This window comes from Benincasa hispida, chromosome 8 (assembly GCF_009727055.1).
Source record: "Benincasa hispida cultivar B227 chromosome 8, ASM972705v1, whole genome shotgun sequence".
NCBI lineage: Eukaryota > Viridiplantae > Streptophyta > Magnoliopsida > Cucurbitales > Cucurbitaceae > Benincasa > Benincasa hispida.
Genome location: NC_052356.1, coordinates 23,733,944 through 23,750,835, shown reverse-complemented (window position 1 = coordinate 23,750,835; position 16,892 = coordinate 23,733,944). Strand labels below are relative to the sequence as shown.

The window sequence follows — 16,892 nt, the reverse complement described above, 5'->3', positions numbered from 1 at the left end:
CCTCACGTGATTACTCTCTAGAAGATGAAAAAGTCACTCGTGTTTGCACTCAATATATATATAGAATTACTCCTAAGACTAGAAATATCTCAAACTTCAGCAAGTCTTATAGTATTCTTATGAGAATCATGCAAGAACAATATCAATTTAGCTAGAAGGTGGAAAGTCACAAAAATCTCAAATTTAGAAACATAAGTGTGACGTACTGGAATGAACTTTTAAGAAGCAAATCTATAGGAGCTAAAAGAAAATGAAGACAAAGAAATTTGGTAAAGGATCACAAAAATATATCAGAATGAGCAAAAGGTGTGAATGAAAAGATGGAAATGACAAAAGGATGTAGATATGATTCTTTTTTTCTTTTCTTTTTTTTTTTGGACTCCTTTCGAATACTCACAATGCTTTAAAACTTGCTTGAGATTTTTTTTTAAAAGCATAAAACAAGTGAAGTAGAATATGAAAAGTCAAAGAAGATGATAAGTCACTTTTAACCATTCCTTTTTCTTTTTCTTTTTCTTTTTCTTTTTTTTTTTTTTTTTTTTTTTTTTTTTTTTTGCAGCAAGCACAATAACGTATGAAACAAGAAAAAAAATGAGAAGATGAAGAGTCACAAGAAATATGAAAATAGATGAACAAAGAAAGATGATATAGAAAAGAAACAAGTAAGGATATAATCTCTTTAGAGCCAAAGCTCTTATACCAAATGATAAAGGGAACTACCTCAATCACGTTTGAGAACTCCCCCCTAAGCAAGGTAAACCCCGACAACAGTAATAAGAATAATCTCGATTAACTATTTAGTAAGCAACCCCAAGAAAGCTAAACAGATTTGGCTTGGAAGATTGATTGATGATCAAGAAGAAAGGAGAACTTGTTCCTAACTTCAAGATTTCGAACTCTCCACAATCTAATTGATCAAACTAGATTGAAAGTTCTAATACATGCATTCTAAACACAAGAATACAAAGAAAAAGCATAAAGCTTGAGAGAATAAACTCTAATGAAATTTCATTCAAATTCAAAGTGTGTTCCAATGACCAAACTACATAGGTATTTATACTAATTGAAAAGACAACTTGAAAGGATACAACTTTTCACCTAATTGACTAGGTTCAACAAAACTCTTCAACTACATACATGAACCTTAATAAATGTAAATACATTGAAATAAATTAATACATCAAGCATTAAATATGGGGATGAATCTGAATTTCCAGATTCATTAGGACTTTTGGGTGCCCAAGTGACTCTTGGAGCTTGAAGGATTGCAACTCTTCATGATGGGCTGAAAATTTAGCTTGGAAACAAGCATTTAATCCATCTTCAAGTCTTTTAGCTCTAGCTCTTTTCATTGGTCCTTGAGGCATAATGATTGCCTCATGATTGGATTGACTTGGAAAGTTCTCCCATGGATGTTTAGCTTGAGATCCAATTAAACTAGTTTGAGCTTGGTGAGCTTCATTTTCCTCTTCATTTGAGTTGGTTTGATCTTGCTGAGCTTCTCGGTTGGTCAGCTTCTTATCAACTTCTATCACCTTGAGGTTTAAGAGGTCTTTAATATTTTCTAAGGAAGCAATGTTTGCTTCATATCTCTTAGGTAGTGAAACTAGAATCTTCTGAACCAATATATTGTCAGATAAATCAGTTCTTAATGCTCTTGCCTTGTTAGTAGTCCCAATCAACTTATCTGAGTACTCTTTAATAGACTCAAAATCCTTCATTTGCATTCTCTTGAATTCTCGCACTAAGTTCAACACCTTCATGCCTTTAATCATCTCATCACCTTCATACTCACTTTTGAGGAACTCCCATATCTCCTTCACTAACTTCAAGGCCATAATTCTATTGAATATGGCGAGAGACACAGCTTCATATAGGCAAGCTCGAGCCTTTTGCCTTCCTGGTGACCCTCTCCTTATAAGTCTTGATCTGATGTATTATTGGGTTATTAGGAAGTGGAGCAATCTCATAGTCTTGCTCAATTGCTTCCCAATAATCATAACCCTCTATGTAACCTTGTATTCTGATAGCCCAGCTTGGTAATTCTCGCCATCAAACACAAGTGGGGCTAATGAAGAAAGATTACTTGGTCCTTACTCCATCTCACTCAATAAACAAGTGTATCACTCGGTTTCTCTTAGGGATATCTCACTCTCACTCTCACTCACAAGTCCCTTAAGAATTCAGCTCTAATATCAATGTAGTTCTAACTATTAAGAGAGAAATGAGAAAATGGAAAGTATATTCATTTCATTCTAAAATGCTCCATATAAATACACATTTTAAGTCTAAAAATAGATTCCACAATGTTAGTAACGAATCTCACTAACTCCATAAGAAACTTAGACTCGACTACAACTAAAAATAACCTCTAACTATTTCCTAGAAACCAGGAATTGACTAAACCAACACAAAACTAGTTTGCAGTTTTGAGTTAGTAACGTATATACTGTGTTAAAATATAATATTATGCCTAAGATAAATTGTGATATATACGAATAAGCTATATATAATAGTAATAATATATTCATAAAATTCTTAATCATATATGTTGCGTATATGTACGGAATATGAATATATGGCCTGTGAATATCGATTTAAATTAATAGCATAAAACTTACAGACTGAATTTGCAAAATAAAAAGGATGGAAAGACGATGAATATTGTTCTGAACTTGGACGAAGTTTTGAAAGTAGATAATTATATATTAATAAGGGAATGAAAAAAATGAAAGCAAAGAAATGGAGAAGACAATAAATCAATGCTTACTTAAGTGAGCTTATTACTGTGAAGTATCCCGTTACTGTGGATGTCACCAATATTATGAAACAAACGACGTGAAGAATGAAAAACGAAGAAAATGGCTAATACCAAAAATGATAAATTTAGAAAAGAAATTGTATATGGCTAAAATAAAGGAAATTAAAAATAAATTTATATAAAATTGAATCTGCATCAAATACTTTTGTTTAAATTTAATAAAATCGTGGAGAAGTACTAAATTTATGGAAGGAAATAGTTGAGAAAAAGTTTCATAAATGAATCTCATACGTTGGTCAAGAGGATAAATTCTCCATATTTTCATTTAAAATCTAAACATGAAAATGTTAAGAAAAAAATTTGTGGACATTTATGAAATTGTGTAATATGACCTCTTTACCTAAATATTCATTTTAGAAAAAAAGATTACTATAGTAAAATAAATCTAACTTATTTACAAATATAACAATATAACAAAATGTTACTATCTTATCTATTCATATATCTTGTTGATAATTTTGAAAGACTAAAAACTCTCTTTTTTTAATTTCTTTCTAAATAATAGCTGGGATAATGTCGTGATTCTTGCCATCTTCTAAAAACGTATCTAGATTGCTTTTTTCATTGTTATTTCTTTCTAAATAATAGGATAATTTATAAATGAGCTTCAAACAATGGATTTCTAACTGCAGCCATCAGACAAGAGTGTAAATCTAGATCTATTTGGTCTCTAATAAGACATAGTTACCCCTTTCTATACCTGCAAATTAGAAAATTGCTTGCTATATTTGCAATTAATTTACTTCTGCTCTATTTCCCAAGCACTGCATAATTTAATAATCTCTTGCCTCTTGAACTTGATGATGGGACTTTTTTAACACTAAATAGAAGCAATGTCGCAAAAAGAAGATGAAAGAAACCTTTTATTACATGCCTAATTTTGCTGTATTACATATGATACACTGAATCATTAGTCCTCTTTCTTTGAATGTAGAACCCAACTAATGCCTTTTGAGAAGACCAATTTGGATCACAGCTTGGAATGTCGAACTCGAGCCGCATGCCTGCAACACCTTAACTCAACTCAGGATATATTGAAACTTAATCTTTCCCTAAGAAATATAATGACCATCAAAAGTAGTAAAAGGAAGTCGAATTATGAAGCATCTGGTAAATAATATCTCTACAGCGTTGCAATCAGGACTTTCACAAGGAACAAGGCACATGAACAAGCTACAAAAGAAATTAATCCCATGTGTTAACTATTGCTTAAACTTAAGAACCAGTTCTAAAAACGTCCCGTCATATTGAAAACAACGTTATCGGCTAAACATGATGTTTCTAAAAATGTTTTAAACATGACCATATCTAACTTAAGTATAATGCCAAATATGATATGCCAACTTAAGAATCAGTTTTTTCATAGACAAAAAAAGGTCTCCAATCCAAAAGAAAATGGAATCTCAAAAACATTTCAGCTCATTACCTTCGAAGAAATGCTTAAAAATTTTCAATGTCAAGCATAGTAGGCTACTCGGTAGTTTCTACAGATAAATAGCCCAGTCATTCTTATAAAGAAGAAGAAAAGGACACCAACTCCCATAAGCAATCTACATAGGATAGATTAGCAATGCAATGAAGTTCACTGTTGTTTAAGTTCATACATGATGAAATTCAAACTTGTAACTTCCTAGTTGATGATATATTATATGCAAGGTCGATGATATATATATGCCTACACCAATTAAGCTATGCTCAAGTTGCTATGAAGTTCAATGGTTATTGACAATGATTTTCATTTGATTTGCTTAGTGAAATCGTATTCTATAAAACATCAGGAACTAGCTAATATAATCTATAAACGGAATATTTCCTTCCAAGTTTAAAGGAGCTTACATGAGTTCAACCACAAGAGCAGATGCTCCTCCACCACCATTGCAGACAGCACCAACCCCATACTTGCCATTTCTCTGTCTTAGTACCTGTATCAAAGATGCTTCTTCAATAAGAATGCAACCGTAAGATAAGGCAGAGAACAGCAGTGAATATTGGTCAAATATACTTCCGCCTTATCAGCAGTCGTCCTAGTCTCTCAACTATTATAGTTATTAAAGGAAACGTGACAGGAAATATGGAAGAGAGACAAAGAAAAGGAGACATCAAGAGATTTATCTTTAAAAATTTAACCAACTCTCCACTACTGCCCAATCTGCGGGAAGTAACAAAAATTACCCCTAACAATGTGACCAAAATCCGAGCTCCACTACAGCCCAATGGGTGTCCCAAAGATACAGCTCCCCCATGAGCATTAACTCTATCCTGCATCCAACCACATGCACCAAAATAAGAAATCACAAAGGAATTTCATTTCCTTTCTGTGTATCTACTATCTATATAAAACAAGACAAAAGCTCATAGCTGGAAACGTAAAAACATTCAAAATATTGATCCCCCATGTGTAACAAGCCAAAGATCTTCGTTTTCTTCTGTTTTTCCCCTTTCCCAGCTTAGCAAGGGGGTCCCAACAATAAGGACAGATTTAATATGGGCCCGGGGGACTTGAGTACCCCTCAACTTTATGCTCTTTATATAATTATATATATATATAAAGAAAAAAAACTGGCATAGTATTAAAACCACTAGCTAGCTCAACAGTAAAACTGCCTTATCGCCATTTAGACCCAGGTTTGAGCCTCATTCTTTACATTTATTTTTACTAAATAATATAAAGTCCCGGCAACAAAATTTCTGGATCCGCACTGCCCAACACCAGGGGAGGAAACTAAGCATTTCAGAAAAGAATTACAAGAGAAAAATCTGTACCCAAGATTCCACAACCAACAAGTAACAACTGTTTTAGCCCAGAAGGAAGCAGAAATTTGAAATAATGGACAAAAGAACGAAGAATCAGACAGGAAAAAAAAAAGACAGAAGACAATCTTTTGCATCCAACAGTCCACCCAGAATGGAATAAAATTCACATCCCCCAACTACTACCATGAACTTCTCAGATAAAAAATATATATATATTTAGAATAAAAGATGTCGGCAAGGGAACTTTCCGATTCAATTTCTTTTTCCATCAAAGTTTCTTTTTGAAACTAAGGGTCACTTAAGAGACCTATGTGGATATAAAAGAAAAATGGAACCTCCTTCAACCATTTAAAGTGTAAAAGAACGTATTATTTGAATTGAGCTACCCAGTAACCAACCCTCCGAGGAATAAGATCTAGACACCATCTACGTATCAATTTGATACAACCTGCCCATTCTCATCACACCTCATGAAAATTCTTCACCAAAGCCCCTTCTTTCTTCCTGGCACCAAAATAAGGAGTTCCTGAAGTGGACAGAAAAATGCAAACGAATAGTAGCAAAAACACTACGGAGTGAGCCTTCTACCATGGGACAAACGACATGTCCAACAACCAACTTTATGCATCAATAACCATATTGCTAACCAGTACATAATTAGTTGAACCCTGAAGAATACCAAATGTGTGATAAATTTAATAAATGACAAGAAAACTCACAGGATCAAGACCAAGCAGCTTCTGATTGGCAAGAGCCACGACCTGAAGAGAAAAATTATAACAAGTTAACAAAAAAATCGTGCATGATGTAAAAAAATGCAATTGCAGTAAATGAGAGGACAAGTTCTTACGGAAAAGGCTTCATTAATTTCATAATAATCAATTTGAGAAGCATGTAAACCAGCATTTGAGATAGCTTTTGGGATAGCTAGGGCAGGAGCCGTTGTAAATAATTCAGGAGCCTGGTAGTCATTTTTCTTCTGTAAGCCACATGATCTTACTCCAAGAAGAGGATAATAACATCAAGAACTTAATTACCTGAGCTGCATCAGCATATCCTTTAATTACAGCAATTACTTCTAAACCAAGTTCAAGCGCCTTCTTCCCACTCACCAGCACTAAAGCAGCAGCACCATCACTGTCCAAGATCAAATTATCAAATATAATCCAGCTGCCTACAACTCCTCTCTATGGCATCAACGGAAGAATGGAAAGTAAATTTTCAAGGTACTTCACAAATCAGTGGCTGAAGAAAGTAAACCCACTGATAACCAAATCTTTCCAAAACTTATGAATTTAAGCAAGTTTCTTGTGTGCTTTGAAAATAAAATTAACATGATACCAAATAAATAACCGAATAACATTGATGGCTATGCATTTCTGCATTCAGTTCTGCTCAAGAATCACCTCAGGACCATAAGTGATCTCTTCAAGACAACACATACAAATTTAATTAACAGCAAATATGCAAATACAATTTACAAGAGAGAGAAACCTTATGATAGAAGCATTGCCAGCAGTAACAGTACCACCATCCTTTTTAAAACTTGGCCTGAGCTTTCTTAGTTTTGCAGCATCGAACTAGCAAGACACAAGAAAATTGGTTGAATCAAGGTAGAATGTAGCTTCAAAAGTCCATATTCAGCAAAATGGAAATTCTCAATATTTCAGAAAACTAGTAACCTCCCAGAAAAAAAATATTTTCAAAAGTAGAGAGAAGAACCCTAACCACACAAAATGAATAACCCCCATTCTATTTATACACTTCATTTTAATCTTATTTCCATCCTATCCTGCCTCTCACATCAAACTATAAGGCTACAACAGAGCAACAGAATCCCTTTTTACCCCTACGAAACAGAAATCTTTTGTTAAGGTCAAAACATAAAGTAGATTAGTGAAAAACAACTCCAATGTAGATTAAAGGAATAGGTAGTGTGATTGAAAAAAAAAAAAAAAAAAAAAAAAGATAAAAAAAATAGCTAGAAGCACTCAAAGTTGAGGTTTTAACTTGTACCAAAAAAAAAAAAAACATCAAGATTTCTGTACGTATTATTAATCTTCTTGTTGTTCTACCATGGCAGCCAAAGAAGAACATCCATTGACTTGAGACTCTAGAGCTCTACCCTTGAAAAAAGAAATTCCACTCTTTGGCAGCAAAATCAAAGTGAATAAACAGATTATCCATATGAGGATCTTTCTTTCGCACGTTAACCTGTATTAAGACTCTTAGGAGCTGTTTGGGACGCAAAATTGAGATAGAATGTCTGAAGTTCATATGTATGTGGAGTTCATATATCTGTATTTGGAGTGCAGAGTTATTTGGTCTGAGTTCATATGTATCTATGTTTGGAGTGTAGAGTTGAGTTCATATATCTGGATATCTGATGCAGTTTTTTAAACTCTAAATAATATGCTTTTATGATTACTATTTTTGTTTTGAAACTTTTTATTCAATAATTCTACCCATCTTTGTTTGAATAAAATATGGATTGCAATTTTTTTCTTTTAATTTTTAAAACTTTTCTTTCTTTCTTTCTTTCTTTCTTTCCCTTCTTTTTTGGACAATGAATAACAATTAATCCATTACATTTCTTGTAGAAATATGGTTAAATAAAATGAGAAACTAAACCGAAATCAAAACTTTTGATTCTAGCTCATTTTTCTCCATAAATTTCATTATCTTCTTTTTCTTCTTCTTCCTACTGTTGCTCTATATTTTTACTATATCATGATTTTTTTAATTAAATCTCCCCCATCATCTAACAACCAATGGAATGTCACCACATTTCTTCAATAGTCTCACTTTCATTTCCTCTAAATTTTGGAGGGTCTTTAGAAAACAAATCTTTATTGTTCACTAATTCTTGTTAGAAAATGTGATAGACCCCGAGTAAAGAAAGTATATGAACAATAAAGGAAGACCAAGGAGAGGCTAGGTAATGAGAAAGATAAAGTGTAATAAAAATAGATGTGGACCCTAGGAATATTGTTAGTTGAGGGGGGAGGGGAGGACGTCCACAAGAGAGGAGGAGAGTATTTGTAAGGCCATTGAGGCCATGGGAAAGGTAGGAATGATTTTGTGAGTAGCAATCTCTCTTATGAGATTTAGAGGAGAAGTAGGGAGCTCTCGAATACTCCCTTGCTGTTGATAAATAAAGGCAACTTGACTTAGGCCTATCAACATGTTCCAAATTTTTTTTCCATTTTGTGGGGGTTTTTTTTTTTTTTGGTTATATGTTACATACATACTTTTCGTCTAAATATTCTTAACACTTATTTGATATGTGAATTCATTACGTATAAATATTGCACTTAACGTACGCAAAATAATATTTTTTATATAATCAACAACCTTACAACATACTTTAACAGTCATCAGTCTTATAGTAGTCGGAAGTGGTTGTCGAAGTGGATTAATCGAAAATGATTTTTGTTAGAGTTTATAGTCGGAAGGTGGGTTGGTAAGATGCTGAAGTCGATCAACATGAACGTGTATTGGAGTTGGTTGTCGAAGTTTTGTCATCGGATGTGGAATTTTCAATCCGGAGTTGGTCGGGCGAAAGTGGTCATCAAATTGATCATCGAAGATGATTTTTGCTGGAGATTATTAGTCCGGTAGGTGAACTGTCGAGCCCCAAAGTTAGTCCCGCATGAAGGTGGTATTAGAGTTGGTTGTCGGAGTTTGTCCGGTTCAAGGATGTTGTTGAAGCCGTCTGAGTTTGGCCGTCGGAGTTGCTTTGCCTCAAAGGTGATCAGAGGTGATTTTCATCAAAGTTTGTAACGAAGTGGTGTCAGAGCCTAAAAGGTGATTTTCAAAGTTGGTTATCTAAGTTTGTTGTGGAGCCAATTGGTCGTCGGAGTTGGTAGACGATAGGTGGGTCATCCGGAATTGGGCACCGGTGGTCACAAGAGAGGAGGAGAGGATATTTGTAAGGCCATTGAGCCATGGGAAAGATAGGAATTGTGAGTAGCAATCTCTCTTATGAGATTTTAGAGAGAGGAAGGAGCTCCTCAGAATACTCCCTTGCTGTTGATAAATACAAGGCCAACTGACTTAGGCCTATCAAATGTTCCAAATTTTTTTTCCATTTTATGGTTTTTTTTTTTTTTTTTTTTGTTATATGTTACATACATTTCAACTATATATATTTTTCGTCTAAATATTCTTAAACCTTATTTGATATGTGAATTCATTACGTATTAATATTGGTACTTAACATACGCAAATAATAATTTTTTTATATAATCAACAACCTTACAACATACTTTAACAGTCATCAGTCTTATAGTAGTCGGAAGTGGTTGTCGAAGTGGATTATCGAAGATGATTTTTGTTGGAGTTTTATAGTCAGAGGTGGTTGGCAGAGCCTGAAGTCGATCATGAACGTGTATTGGAGTTGGTTGTCGAAGTTTGTCATCGGAGGTGGTTTTCAAATCCCGGAGTTGGTCGGGGCAAAAAAGTGGTTCATCAAAATATTAATCGAAGAGTGATTTTTTGTTGGAGATTGGTAGTCGGAGGTGTCTGTCGGAGCCCGAAGTTAGTCGCATGAAGGGGTATAGAGTTGGTTGTCTGGAGTTTGTCATTGAAAGGTGGTTCTTGAAGCCTGCGAGTTGGCCGTCGGACATTGCTTGCTCAAAGTGATCATCGGAGGTGATTTTATCATAAAGTTTGTAGTCGAAGGTGGTTTGCCAGAGCCTACAAAGATGGTTTTCGGAGTTGGTTTATCGAAGTTTGTTGTCGGAGCCAATTGGTCGTCGAGTTGGTAGCACGAAGATGGTCCATCGGAATTGGGTCACTGGAGGATCCACAAGAGAGGAGGAGAGTATTTGTAAGGCCATTGAGACCATGGGAAAGATAGGAATGATTTTGTGAGTAGTAAACTCTCTTATGAGATTTAGAGGAGAGGTAGGGAGCTCTCGAATACTCCCCTTGTTGATAAATAAAGGCAACTTGACTTAGGCCTATCAAAATGTTTCCAAATTTTTTTTTCCATTTTATGATTTTTCTTTTCTTTTTTTTTTATTATATTTTACATACATTTCAACTACATATATACTTTCGTTTAAATATTCTTAACAATTATTTGATATGTGAATTCATTACATACAAAATATTGCACTTAACGTACGCAAAATAATATTTTTTATATAATCAACAACTCTACAACATACTTTAACAAGTCATCAGTCTTATAGTAGTCGGAAGTGGTTGTCGAAGTGGATTATCGAAAATGATTTTTGTTGGAGTTTATAGTCGGAGGTGGTTGGCAGAGCCTGAAGTCGATCACATGAACATGTATTGGAGTTGGTTTGTCGAAGTTTTTCATTGGAGGTGGTTTTCAAATCCTGGAGTTGGTCAGGTGAAAGTGGTCATCAAGTTGATCATCGAAGATGATTTTGCTGGAGATTGTAGTCGGAGGTGACCGTCGGAGCCCGAAGTTAGTTGCATGAAGGTGGTATTAGAGTTGGTTATCGGAGTTTGTCGTCAAAGGTGGTTGTTGAAGCCTCGAGTTGGCTGTCAGAGTTGTTTGCTCAAAGGTGATCATCGGAGGTGATTTTATCAAAGTTTGTAGCCGAAGGTGGTTGTCAGAGCCTACAAAGGTGGTTTTCGGAGTTGATTATCGGAGTTTGTTGTCGGAGCCAATTGGTCGTCGGAGTTGGTAACACGAAGGTTGTCGGAGGCTAGAAATTCGTTGTCGGAGTTGATCGCGCGAAGGTTGTCGGAGTTCAGAGTTGGTCGTCGGAGCTGTCATCAGAGGTAGTTGTCAGAATCCGAATTTCGTCTCTAGAATTGTCATCGAGGGTGGTTGTCAGAACCCGGAGTTGGTCGTTGGAGTTATCATCAGAGGTGATTGCCGGAGCTTAGAGTTAGTTCTCAAAGTGTGACAGTGGCGATGGGTGGAACCACTGAAAATGTGGGAAGAAGGGTGAGTTGGTAAAATATATCAACTCAATTCCACCAACATTTAAAGTTGTGTTCAAACAATGAGCTAGTATATTATACCAACTCAACTCAACTCATGTTGTGAGCCAAACACCCCTTTATAGCTATTAGAATAGATAAATATGGGGTTCCATATCAAAACCAACCGACAATGAGAAGAGTAACTCAGGTAGATTATAAATCTTCATTTTTTCAAAATATGGGATTTTCAATATGCCCATCAAGATGGTGTCTCTTTCAATTGAATTCCACTAGTTTTTTTTTTTTTTTTTTTTTTGGGGGGGGGGGGGGGGGGGGGGGGGGGGGGGGGTGGGACTGAATACCATATTAAATTATATGGAGTTCTATCTCAATTGATTTTGAGACTGAGTAACCCATGCACCTTTATAAAGATTTTGAGGTCTCCCATCTTTTCTAATGTGGGACTCTCAACATGCCCCTCACAATGGTGCCTTTTTGGGCTTGGGTCAGATCTTTTTTTCCTTCTTTGAACCAAAGACTCATTTGAGTTTTATGGGCTCTCTAATATAATATTAGATAAACATGGCATTCGATCTTAAAACCAATTGGCAATGAAAGGAGTAACTCATGTACCTTATAAGGATTGTGAGGTCTTTTCATCTTTCAAATGTGAAATCATCCACAATAGCAACAACCAAGGAAAAACTTGGTTTTCTTTGAATTTCTCCTTCCTAGACCAGGTCGTTTGTAGGTTTTTCCAGTTTACTATCACCTGTATTAAGGAGAAATTTTAAGGATTTGCAAGAAAACGCACCCTTCAGACATGCATGAACTTTGACTGATTCTTACAGTAAAGAGACTCCCCCTAATTTTTAATTGAATCTATAGCCCATTCCTGAATTTCACTATTCAAAAAAAATTCTTTTCAATTGAAGATCTCGAGTAACATAACTCACTAATAGTCTTCTCTCAACACAATAGTACACCCATGTAGATAAGCGTCTGCATCTTGATCTCTCCTGCAGAACTATTACTTTGCACATTATTATGGAATTGTTGTTGAAACTTGTTCTGGATTTGCTAGGCTTGCAAGAGAAAATTTTGTTTCCCCACGAAGGAGCTTCTTTTAAATCCTCCCTTCCAGTATAAGTGTAAAGTCCTTTGGTATGTTTTTCTTTTCTTTCCCCCCATTTTGTGAGAAATTTCGCTTGAGAGGAATTATTGTTGCCTACAAAGAAATGAGAGGGGGAACAACCCATTTCCAATTATCCATATGATTTCGAGTTCCAACAACCATACTATGCCCCTACCTGGAAAGTCTTTAAGAACTTTTTCCAGAACTTACTAATGTTAGCAGGAACCTGAAGTCAGTTCCTAACTTGAAGCAACAAACTCATAATTTTCCTTATAAATGCTTCATTCTAGGCTCAAACAACATCTCTCCTAATCAACTAAGAACCATTTTGATGCCAATTCCCCTGGTTCTCTATGGTACCCTAGCTACATTTTCTTAAGCATGTATACAATACCAAGTGTTTGTTAATTGCGTGAATAAAATGAATATTGCAGTGTTTTTTACTATAATTAGTGACACCCTACCTGTCTTAGGCTTTCGTCCTTGTCAAAAATTGAAGATGGCTTCCCTCTTCCGGAAGGAACCTTGACCTAAAAAATTCAAGCCATTAGTTGGGTTTGATTTATAATAGAGAATTCTGAATGCATTCTTATAACGGAATAGAAACCTTACCGGAGCTATTTCCCAGGATAATAGACCATTATTTTGTGCAGCAAGTCCTCGCTCAAAGCTCTTAATAGCATATGCATCCTATTGAGGATAAATAAGAAACATAAAAGAGAGTACCTTACAGAAGGGTTATTAAATTGTGTAAAATTACTGATGAAACCAAAAGTGTAAGCTTATAGATTTTGAAAATTTTAATATTTATGTTCAAATTCTAACACTCGGCTCACAGTTGGAAATTAGTATAAGGTCCAACAAGTGAATATTAGTATTAATTGAGGAGGAAATGACATTTCCAAGAGTTTGAAACAAGACATTTAATAGCCTGCCAAATTGCCACTAAACTAAAAAGCTTACCCTCATGGGTTATGTTTACGATAAATTTGAACTTTTATTAATACTTTAACATACTGTTATAAAGATGGATCATTTCTCAAAAACATATAGCCATAAGAAGAAACATTTCCCAGAAAATCAGAGTATTTCAAGCTAAGTGTTTCTAACTGGCTTGTCCTATCACAAAAAAGTTCCGTTTGATGGCATTAAAAAGTTTGAGGCTCACAAATCGAATTTTGAACAAAATTAATTAAGATCTTAAAACTTGCGAGGGAACTAAATTACCTGCTCAAATTGAACTAGTAAAACTTATTAATAGTACTAACTACTAAGCGAGGCTCCCCATCTGATAAAGTCTACCTGCTCTTCTCTTGTAATGGAATACTGGCTGGCACATATCTCAGCACAAACACCCATGGCAAAGTCGTTGTAAGCATCCCAAAGACCATCTTTAAGCATACCATCTACAACAGTATCATTTCCAAATCGAGACCCTTTTCTGTTCATAACTTTGAGTCAGGATGAAAAGTAGATATTCCTCTTTGAAAACAAGAGCGATAAAGTCTTTCGTTCTTCTCAATGAAAGCTAAGTTCCATTGAAAGTGGAGAATCAAATCAACAATTTAGGTGCAATAACAAGTTTATGGCATTGAAAGTGGAGAATCAAATCAACAATCAACAATCAAATCCCAGATTTTATAAAGTGTCTACTAAGTCTCTGAATTTTCAATTTTTTTAATAGGTGCTTGATCTTTAAGGATTTTCTAGGTTCTTAAAATGTGTCCAATTGGTCTTTTAATTTTCAATTTTGTGTCTAATAGGTCCCTGACCTATTCAACATTCTTTTAAAATCCAAAAACTACTATACACAAAATTGAGAGTTTAAAGTCTCATTAGATATAAAATTCAATTATATATCTATTAGATGAATTATTTTAAAAAAAACATTTGAATATTACAAAGTTCTGTTTAATACAAAATTGAAATTTCAAAGACCTATCAATCGAAATTGAAAGTTTAAGGACTTATTAGATAGTTTTAAAATTGAGAGACCAAATAGATACAAATTTGAAAGTTTGTTTAACCTTATTTTTAAAGGATGAATGAAGAGTAAAGAAAATATTTCAACAACCATAAAGATAGTAGCTCAAGGAGAAAACAGCAAGCCATATACCAAAACAGAACATAATCAAAATTTCGACTCCATGAATAGGAAAACTCTGAGTTTGAATTCTCCAAATAAAGTTTTGTTTTCTTGTAAAGGGGGGGAACACTGTGTTTGACAATTCACCCTGTTCTAGCAATTTCATATTTGCATTTGTTCATAATAATCTATAGTCAATCAGATAACCAATTTTTTTACATTGAAGCAAACGTGTTTTATTGAACTATATCCTTGGATTAAAGTTCATGAGAGCAGCAACAAGAAGAAAGGAATGTCAGCAACCATGGGAACTTCATGATGTTTTTCTAATTCAATCTATCAAGTGATTAATATAAAATAGAACAATTTAAAAATGGGGAGAGGAGAAAAGGCCAACCTTACTTCTTGGAGATATTTGGGCGCATTAGACATACTTTCCATACCACCAGAAACAACAACATCATTTATTCCTAACTGGATCGTGTGCGCTGCAATCATTGTAGCTGTGCCAACAAAAAAGAAACAGAAAAAGGAGCGTTACATTTTCAGAATCCAGTACTCATATTCTATAACAATCACAATTTTGATGGATGAAGAAACAAACACCTTTCATGCCGGATGCACAGACTTTATTAATAGTGGTGCAAATAACAGAGTTTGGTATACCAGCACCCAAAGCAGCTTGCCTAGCAGGAGCTTGCCCTAAATTTGCACTGAGAACATTTCCAAAGAATACCTCTTGCACAAGAGACGGATCAACATTTGCCCTCTTAAGGGCACCTATAAACATCTTTCCACTTCAAAATAGGGTAATCCATTCAGGAGAAAACATTGAAGTTCAATTAATACGATAAAAACTTACATTCAATCGCTATAGAACCGAGTTGGGTAGCCGAGAAAGATGAAAGTGAACCAAGGAAGCCACCCATTGGCGTACGAGCAACACCCACGATACAAATATCTGTGCCAACATAAATAAGCACCGCAAATTACTATCAACTGTAAAAAGAAGAATATAGAGGCGATCCCAGTTCATGATTTCATCCATGGAAAAGGAAAGACAGTTCAATCAAAACAATTATTGTTTAAATAGAGGTGAATTAGAGAACCTCGGGGGTTGATAGAATCGCAGGAAAGAGGAGCCATGGGAGAGGTAGGAAGAGAAATCAGAAAGAAAACCTGTACAAATAAAAAGGAGAAGAGAGGGTGAAATTAGGCGGTTAACAGAGAGAGCATACTAGTAGTAGTTGGATTAAAAATGGAGAATTGGAGAAGAACATGATCACCTGTGAAAATGATTTCGAGAGAGAGACAGAGAGAGAGAGAGAGAGAGCGAGAGAGCGAGGCAAAATAAAAGTTAGAAAGACGTATGTAGAAGTTGGAACTTGAAGACGTCTTTATCCATGGAGATGCGTGCCCATTGAAAATGTCAAGTATTGAATTATCTTTCCGACTTTGTAATTAAAAGTGTTGATGTGAATATGAAATGAGAAATGTGAGTTGATGGGAATAATGAAGTAACAAATCTCTTTAATAATTGGTAAATTAAACGATTGATAGATTTTTTTGTATAAAAAAAATGTTAAATTATTTACAGAGATGATATATACTTATAAACCGACGATTAATAATAAATTTCTATCAATGATAGCTATTAATAGACTTTTATATTAAAATTTTGTTAGTTTCTTCTATTTTTCTATTTTGGAAAATTCCTCTAAATGATTTCAATCACAAATTTTTTTATCATTAATGTCTCGTTTGCTAACCATTTTGATTTTGATTTTGGGTTGTTGAAAATTAAGTTTATTTCCTTCTTATTTCTTATATTGATTTGCATCTTACAATTGTTGAATTCTAAGCAAAATTTCAAAAATAAAGACAAATTTTGAAAAACTACTTTTTTGGTTTTCAAAATTTGGATTTGTGTTTTAAACTATTGACAAAAAATAGATAACAAACTAAGAATTCTGGGAGTGTAAGTAGTGTCTAAAGCCTTAATTTTTAAAAATAAAAATAAAAACAAAAAACAAAATAATTACAAAATGGACTCAAATATATTCTTATACTATGGTAGACTCAATTCGACATTCATCACTCTACTAAACAAAAGTCAGAAATTTTTTTTCTTTTATTCTTCCTTAGGACAATTACCTTGGGAGCCGTTTAGTTTGTTTAGTAGATACTTA

At 34.4% G+C, this 16,892-nt stretch overlaps 1 protein-coding gene across 2 annotated transcripts; it reads right to left on the bottom strand.

Moving 5' to 3' along the window:
- Window positions 1-3,536: 3,536 nt before the first annotated feature.
- Window positions 3,537-16,114, bottom strand: LOC120083208 (acetyl-CoA acetyltransferase, cytosolic 1). Of its 2 annotated transcripts, none has more exons than XM_039038861.1 (15): window positions 15,990-16,110; window positions 15,813-15,882; window positions 15,566-15,664; window positions 15,310-15,483; window positions 15,101-15,206; window positions 13,920-14,058; window positions 13,230-13,307; window positions 13,082-13,147; window positions 7,070-7,155; window positions 6,613-6,712; window positions 6,426-6,536; window positions 6,295-6,336; window positions 4,994-5,080; window positions 4,658-4,743; window positions 3,537-3,825 (listed from the first exon to the last, which is right to left on the bottom strand). In XM_039038861.1, the coding sequence occupies exons 2-15, from the start codon at window positions 15,847-15,849 to the stop codon at window positions 3,792-3,794; spliced, it is 1,245 nt and encodes a 414-aa protein (XP_038894789.1). In that variant the 5' UTR covers window positions 15,850-15,882; window positions 15,990-16,110; the 3' UTR covers window positions 3,537-3,791. The 2 variants fall into 2 exon arrangements, with proteins under 2 accessions (XP_038894789.1, XP_038894788.1); XM_039038860.1 differs by lacking the exon at window positions 3,537-3,825 and adding an exon at window positions 3,898-4,371 and having other exon boundaries at window positions 15,990-16,114.
- Between the last annotated feature and the right edge of the window lie 778 nt (window positions 16,115-16,892).

Bases quoted from the DNA above. Each gene is read 5' to 3' on its own strand.
- LOC120083208 (XM_039038860.1), bottom strand. From the start codon at position 15,849: ATGGCTCCTCTTTCCTGCGATTCTATCAACCCCCGAG. The intron at 15,484-15,565 runs GTAAGTTTTTAT...AGATGTTTATAG, and splicing joins CGGTTCTATAGCGATTGAAT to GTGCCCTTAAGAGGGCAAAT. The intron at 7,156-13,081 runs GTAGGGTGTCAC...GTGTCTTGCTAG, and splicing joins AGGACGAAAGCCTAAGACAG to TTCGATGCTGCAAAACTAAG.